A 7,500-nucleotide genomic window follows, 5' to 3' on the forward strand; every position below is an offset into this window, starting at 1 on the left:
GAGAAAAGAAAGGGAAAGACTATGGGAGGAAGATTTCTTTTCGTTTCTCTCTATCTCCTATTTTTTTCCCGTCCAATGTTATCTTTTCTCCTTCTATCAATTCTGTACATTCCCTCCGTCTGTTTCCTGTCTTCTTCCCGTCTAATGCATGTCCCGTCTGTATACCTGTCTACTTTTCCTTCTTTGGGCGGATTATTTTTCTCGTTTTTCTCTCTATCTCCTATCTCCTATCTCTTATTCTATCTCTCTATCTCCCATCTTTTCTCTGGGCGGAATTTTTTTTTCGTTTTTCTCTGTGTCTATCTCCTATATTTTTTCCGTCTACTGTTTTCTTCTTTCCTTCCATCAGGTCTGTACATTCTCTCCTTCTCTTCCCTGTCTTCTTCCTGTCTAATGCATGTCCCGTCTGTATACCTGTCTACTTTTCCTTCTCTACCTGTCGTACCGGTCGTAACTAATTTTTGTTTTTGTTCTTGTCGGTTTTCTGTCTTTTCTTCATTTGTTCTTAGTTTCCTTGTCCTCCATCTCTGTGTTCATCATCTTCCCTTCGTCTGTTCCTTATCTACTGTTTTCCATCTGTTCTTCATCATGTTCTTCGTGTGTTCTATCTTTTCCTTGTATGTTCTCCTCTGTTCTCCTTCTATCCGTTCTTCTGTTATTCATCTCTTTTCCGTCCCTTTTCCCGTCCAGTCGTTATGTGTTCTCTGTTCTTCTCCGCCTGTTCTTCATAGTCGTGTTGTGCTCTCGCTCTCACTCGCTTCCTCATCAGTTATTTTCTCTGTTTAGATATTTATTATTTTCCACGTCTTCGCTTCCTCTTCTTCCTCCTCTTCTATCAGCACCTCTTCTTCTTCTTCTCCTCCTCCTATTTTCCTCTTCGTCTACTCCACTTCCTCGTTCCTTTGTCCTCTTCCATTTCCTCTTTTTTCTCCTCCTCATTATCATCTTCCTGCTTTTCTTTCTCCTCTTCCATTTTTTCTTCGCCTAATCAACTTTTTACTTTTTTTTTGTCCTCTCTCTATTCCTCCTTCTCCTCCTCCTCCTCCTCCTCACGCCCTCGTCTGCCGCGTTGTATTGCTCTGTGGGGAAGACGAAGGCGAAGTCACGGCCAGGGTAACGTGTTCGGACATGTCGAGTGTACTGAAGTATTGAAGAGTTTCGATATTAAGTACTGAAGCTGAAAGTTGAAATTACTGTTGTTTGTTTTTATTCTGAATTATTTACTGTAGGCGTGGTGTGTGTGGGGGGAGGGGGGGAGGGGGGAGGTGTGTGTGTGTGTGTGTGTGTGTGTGTGTGTGTGTGTGTGTGTGTGTGTGTGGTGTGTGTGTGTGTGTGTGTGTGTGTGTGTGTGTGTGTGTGTGTGTGTGTGTGTGTGTGTGTGTGAGGGTGTGTGAGTCATGCGCACACACACACACACACACACACACACACACACATTTAAGTGAGGATAAAAAAAAAACTCGCCTATCAAAATCGTAAGTTTATTTCCTTTACTTCCACTAGAGAGAAAACAAACAAACAAAGAAACATCCCGCTTCAAAGTTTGTCTTCCTTTCTTTGCCGGCAACAAAAGAGAGTAAAAAAAAAAAAGGTTGACCGTTTAATTTCATGAAAAAAGTAAAATACTGAAGAGAATTTGAATCTTCACTATATTGACAAAAAAATAGACTAGAACCACAGACGTCAACACTGTTATCTTTATTTTTCTTTATATATCTATTTATCTATCTACCTCTCTAACAATACTTATCTCTCTACCTCTGTCTACTCTCTACCTCTACCGCTCCATCTCAATTCATTTACCAACCTCGAATTCTTTTTATGTCTATTTCTATCGATCTACTTCTTTTTATTTACCTCTCTTTCTGTCTGTATATCTATCAACTTCTCTCCATCTCTTTATATCAACCTCTATCTATTTAACTACCTACCTATCTACCTAACCATCTCTCTCCATGTATCTGTCCATCTACCTTCGTCCTTATCACAATGGGTTGGGATAGGGCGATGGATAGGCTTGGTTGTAGTGAGCTTGTAGGGGCAGGGCGGGCGTCTTGGCGGCTTCCCGGGTTCTCTGAGGGTAGAAGGAATGGAAGGTATGAGAGGAGCGAACGTAAAAGTCTATATTATCAAGAGACCAAAAGACGAAACAGGTAGAGAGGGAGGATTGCTGTCGTTACACATGACCTCTTCATCCTCCCTCAAACACCTGTGACGTCGGGGAAGAGGAAATTATGGTGAAAGTGATGAGAGAAAAGGAAATGCTGTGCTCGTAAAAGAAAAAAAAAGGAAGTTATCTGGTTCGGTTTTGTGTGTGGTTAGGTTGGCTGGAAATGGTTTTATAAGTGCAATGGTTGTGTTGTAGTGAATTTGAGTAACTGTTTGGGTGAGTTGATGTTTGTTGTTGTGTTGTCTTATATTCATGTCGGTGCTTCGTCTCTGTCTCTGTCTGTCTTTAACCTCAAGCCTCACCACCTCAATTCAGAGATTCCATGGCACATTCTAAAGCAATTCAGCACTCAAGCACACACATCTGCCAACACTTCGATCATCTAGCAACGTTGATCTCAAGTCCTCTTCCCTACTCACCGAAGCCAGGGAGCGCTCCAAGCCAGTCTCTCTACCTCCCCTTTCATGCTTTGCTCTCTCTGTCTCCTTACCCAAGCGTCACCACCATAAGTATTACCCCCTACTCACCAAACCCAGCGAGTGCGCCAAGCTTATCTCTCTACCTCCCCTTTCATGCTTTTCTCCCTCTGTGTCTCTTTATCTAACCCCAAATTCCACCACCACAAGTATTACCCCCTACTCACCGAAGCCAGGGAGTTCGCCAAGGCAGCCATGAGACCGCCGAAGATGAAGCCGTAGTTGCAGAGGTGGCACATTAAGAAGTTGTCGGTGTTATAGATGGACAGCCAGACTAAGCTCGTGACCCAGCCCGTGAAACCCAGCATGGAAAAGGCGACCAAGCGACTGATTGACTGCTTCAGGTCCCGGAGTGAGGCGGGACAGGGGAAATCAGTATCCTGTGTGTGGGATGAAAATGGTGAGGATGCTGATCGTAAAGATGGTGATTATGAAGATTAAGGTGAGATGAAGGTGAGGAAAATGAAGATGATGATGATGAAAATGGAGACAAGAGGAGATGAAGATGCTGAAGATGCTGAATGTAAAGATGATGATTATGAAGATTAAGGTGAGATGAAGGGAGGAAAATGAAGATGAAATAAACATTATGATGATGAAAATGATGACGAAAGGAGATGAAGATGCTGAAGATAAAGATGATATGATGATGCTGTAGATGAAGATGAGATGAAGGCAATGAAGATGACCATGAGAAGAGGGTGATAAATATGAAGATGAAGATAATGATAAAGATGAAAATGATGAAGGTTAAGATGAATATGAGATGAAGATAATGAAGATGAGATGATGTTGAAGATGAAGATGAGATGAAGATGTTGAAGATGAAGATGATATGAAGATAATGAAGACGAGATGATGTTGAAGATGAAGCTGTTGAAGATGATGAAAATGATGAGATAAAGATAATGAAGATGAGATGAAGATGTTGAAGATGAAGATGAGATGAAGATAATGAAGACGAGATGATGTTGAAGATGAAGCTGTTGAAGATGATGAAAATGATGAGATAAAGATAATGAAGATGAGATGACGTTGAAGATGAAGCTGTTGAAGATGATGAAAATGATGAGATAAAGATAATGAAGATGAAATGATGTTGAAGATGAAGCCGTTGAAGATGATGAAAATGATGAGATAAAGATAATGAAGATGAGATGATGTTGAAGATGATGATGATGACGAATATGATGCAAATGATGATGATGATGATGATAATGAAGATGAATATTAGATGAAGATGATGAAGATGAAGACGTAATGAAGAGGTGACTGGGTTGGATGACGGGTCTCGTTTTATGCATTTGTAAGGTGACAACAACAACAACAACAACAACAACAACAACAACAACAACAACAGCAGCGCACCATGATGATAAAAATGATGCGGGCGGTGGCGTAGATCATGGCGGCGTTGGCGGGAACCGAAAGGAAGTTCCCGTAAATGATTTTGATTTCGCCTGAAAAAGAAAAAAAAAAAAAAGAAAATGCAAAAACAATCGGAAATGAAGTAAAGTGTCTTGAGTATGTGTCTAAGCCGGAGAGACTAGACAAGAGTGTAGTATAATAATAATAATAATAATAATAATAATAATAATAATAATAATAATAACAACTATCTCTTCCTTACTTTTTTCTTAAGTGCATTGTAAACCTTCATAGTTCCATGCTCTCCACCTTTCTTTCTTTACTTTACATTTCGCCTTGTCTGTCTCTCTCCCACCCCAAATTTTACCACCTTAAGCTTTGTCCTCAACTTTTCCTCAGTCGATCAAACGGGTAACTCTCTCTAAAGCATTTCTACTTACTTGCCGTCTCAGAGTAGTAGCCGTAACCCCAGCCGATCAAGAAGCCGATGGACGTACACCACACGACCTGGCAGAGAGGAAAGAGACGCCGCGTGAATCACTTTACACTCGAGATGGACGTCGTTAGGTCATTCACACGGAGAGGTTGTGATACCTGTGGAGTTTTAGCTCAGGTGTGTGTGGGAGGGGGAGGAGGGTGTGTGTGTGTGTGTAGGTGTGTGCAATGAAGTAAGGAGAGAGATAGAGAGAGAGAGAGAGAGAGAGAGAGAAGGGACTGGGGAAGGGAATACAGACTCACCAAGCCAATAAAAAAAAAGAGCAGTAAGTTAGAGAAAACGAGAGATGAAAAAAAGAAATTAAGATGAAGGAAGAAAGGGCGGAAAAAGTTATTGCAGAGGGAGAGAGGGAGAGGGAGAGAAGGAAGGGTTGGAGGGGACGGGGCCACAGACTCATCTACCCAATAAAAAAGAAGAGTACTTACTATGCTAAACACTCCGAGTACCACAATCAATGTCTTTTTGGTTCCGAGGGGCGTGGCGGCGTTATAGGCTGGGGGAGGCATCATCGCGTAGTGTTCCTGCAACGGGGTAGCAAATCAGTGACAAGCTGGAGGAGAGAGGCGAAGTGGAGGTGGATGGACTGCAGACGGCCTTCACACCCCCTGACCAGCGTTGCCAAAGTATCGTACTCATCGCATTTCATTTTCGTAATTGCTGACTGATAACTATAACAACAAAGAACGAAAAACATCAATATTCAACAGTTTTAGCACTAACTTGGATTTTCTCACGTTACTTGTGTAGGTACGAGAGTTTGAGGCATAAAAATGATAGATACGATATGTGGTTAATACGATAATTTGGCAACGCTGACCATGACCTGGTATTCCCAGAGGCTTTCACCTCCCACGTCAACAAGGAGATTAATCGGGTTCTCATTAGTGTTTTTTTCACGTTCATGGTCAGAAGAAGGGTCAAATTATCACCAGGGGCTAGATTCACAAAGCCTTAGTGTGTAGTTTTGGGCCCTTAGTGCGTAGTTTTGCAGGGTCATAACAGTACCTCTGGAAGTTCGAAGTCGTATAAAAACCTTGTCATAAGTGAGTTCAGACGCTTCTATCTCCCACGTTAACTATTTCCAAAGACCGAAAAGGAGATTAATAGGGGTTTTCATTATTGTTTTTTCACGTTCATGGTACAGAGGAAGGCTCAAACTACCACCAGGGTCATAAAAGTACCTCTGGAAATGCGGAAAACTCGTACGAAAACCTTGTCATAAGCGAGTTCAGACGCTGCCACCTCCCATGTCAACAAGGAGATTAATCGTGTTTTCATTAGTGTTTTTTTCACGTTCATGGTACAGAGGAAGGCTCAAACTATTACCAGGGTTATAAAAGTACCTCTGGAAATGCGGAGAACTCGTACGAAAACGTTGCCATAAGCGAGTTCGTAGGCGGCGAAGCGTTTGGGAGTATGGCCACAGGTGTCCTTTCAGTGACCACGAAGGAGATTAGCTAGGTTTTTTTGAGTGTGTGAGTGTGCATTTACGTTCTCACTACACCTGGAAGCGAGTCTTACCTGAGGTGGGTAGGCGGGCTGGACAGACATGTTGGTGTGTGTGTGTGTTGGATTCAAACCTCCGCCCTTCGCTAGTCCAGTTGAACCTCTGAATCGCCTGTTTATCTCGGTGTACTCCTCCCACGTTTGTCCTGATAGCGCTGTATGTTATCGTTATCTGTGCCGCCGCAATCTGCAGGTCTTATCGTGTGAGAGCTTATGATTGTTAGTTTTGATGGTGACGGGGTGGAGGGGATGACAGTGACGGTGGGAGGTGGAAAGGGTGCTGGTATACGAGAAATTATCATAGTAGAAGCTGCATTAGAGATGGTTGTGAATGAGAGGTTTGGGTTTTGTTAGTGTAGAAATGCGAAAGACAGCTAGGTAGGTAGGTAGGTAGGTAGATAGGTAGATAAGATAGAGGAAGGGTGGAAAGGAGAGAAAAGGAAGATGAAAAGAAAGGAAGTTAGGATGATTGACAGGGAGAAGAAAAGGAGAGAAAGGAAAGGAAAAGAAAAGAAGAGAAGAAAAGAGAAGAGAAGAAAAGAGAAGAAACAGAAGAAACAGAAGAAAAGCGAAGACAAGAGAAGAAGACAAGAGAAGACAAGAGGAGAAGAGAGAATAAAATAGAATAAAAGAGAAGACAAGAGAAGACAAGAGAAGAAGAGAGAAGAAAAAGAGAAGAAAAGAGAAGAAAAGAAAAGAAGAGAGAAGAAAAAGAGAAGAAAAGAGAAGAAAAGAGAAGAGAGAAGACAAGAGAAGAAACAGAGAAGACAAGAGAAGAAAAGAGAAGAAAAAGAGAAGAAGAGAGACGACTATTATTTCTAAGAGAACTGTTCATCTTTGCATTCTAAAATACCCTCCTACGAATTCTCTCCCTCTCCTTGTTCGTTCATCTCCAGTTTCCTCCCAGGCCAATTAATCTCCGGCGTGGTAGACTACTCTTGGCGAGATAATTGTACAAACTGATATTACTTATGCGTTTGGTTGGTTCAAGGGCTCCATTCACACATGATTTTATATATGAGACAGTTGTTTACTATTTTTTTTGTCATAGGTGTATTAAAGAAGTCGATACGTTTGAAAGTTTAGAGGGAAAAAAAGAAATAAAAAGGTGAAGAGAAAGAAAAAGAAAGCATAAAGAATGAAGATAATTTATAATGAAAGAAATACAGAACGAATGAAATGAAAGAAAGAATGAAGGAATAGCAAATGAAAACAAAAAATCAATAAAGGAAAGGAAGAAAAAATAATTGAGGAAAAAAGAAAAAAAGAACCAATCAGTCTATGGCTTTATCTAACTTAAACATTCTTACGTGTCCTGCCCTGCTAGAAAAAAAAACCTTGAGATAATGTGAAGATCAATGTTTCGAAAAGCCTGTACATGGCTAACACATTCACATTCAGACACTTAACAATATGGCAACTGGAGTGCTTCAGGTTGCGATTACAACACATCAAAATCCCTATCAACAACAATCAGGGAGTCA

At 41.3% G+C, this 7,500-nt stretch overlaps 1 protein-coding gene across 1 annotated transcript; it reads right to left on the bottom strand.

Annotated features, from left to right (window-relative positions):
* Positions 1-1,467: 1,467 nt before the first annotated feature.
* LOC127007069 (uncharacterized) lies at positions 1,468-6,141 on the bottom strand. Its single transcript, XM_050877600.1, has 6 exons — positions 6,032-6,141; positions 4,936-5,031; positions 4,455-4,521; positions 4,015-4,106; positions 2,814-3,026; positions 1,468-2,074 (listed from the first exon to the last, which is right to left on the bottom strand). The coding sequence occupies exons 1-6, from the start codon at positions 6,059-6,061 to the stop codon at positions 1,985-1,987; spliced, it is 588 nt and encodes a 195-aa protein (XP_050733557.1). The 5' UTR covers positions 6,062-6,141; the 3' UTR covers positions 1,468-1,984.
* Positions 6,142-7,500: the final 1,359 nt, after the last annotated feature.

The sequence above is a fragment of the Eriocheir sinensis genome, chromosome 34 (genome assembly GCF_024679095.1).
Source record: "Eriocheir sinensis breed Jianghai 21 chromosome 34, ASM2467909v1, whole genome shotgun sequence".
NCBI classification, from domain to species: Eukaryota; Metazoa; Arthropoda; class Malacostraca; order Decapoda; family Varunidae; genus Eriocheir; species Eriocheir sinensis.

Excerpts from the sequence above, each read along its gene's own strand:
- LOC127007069 (XM_050877600.1), bottom strand. The coding sequence starts at position 6,061 with ATGTCTGTCCAGCCCGCCTACCCACCTCAG. Across the intron at positions 3,027-4,014 it reads GCATCATTTTTATCATCATG|GATACTGATTTCCCCTGTCC; the intron begins GTGCGCTGCTGT and ends TCCCACACACAG. Across the intron at positions 2,075-2,813 it reads TGGCGAACTCCCTGGCTTCG|AGAACCCGGGAAGCCGCCAA; the intron begins GTGAGTAGGGGG and ends TTCTACCCTCAG.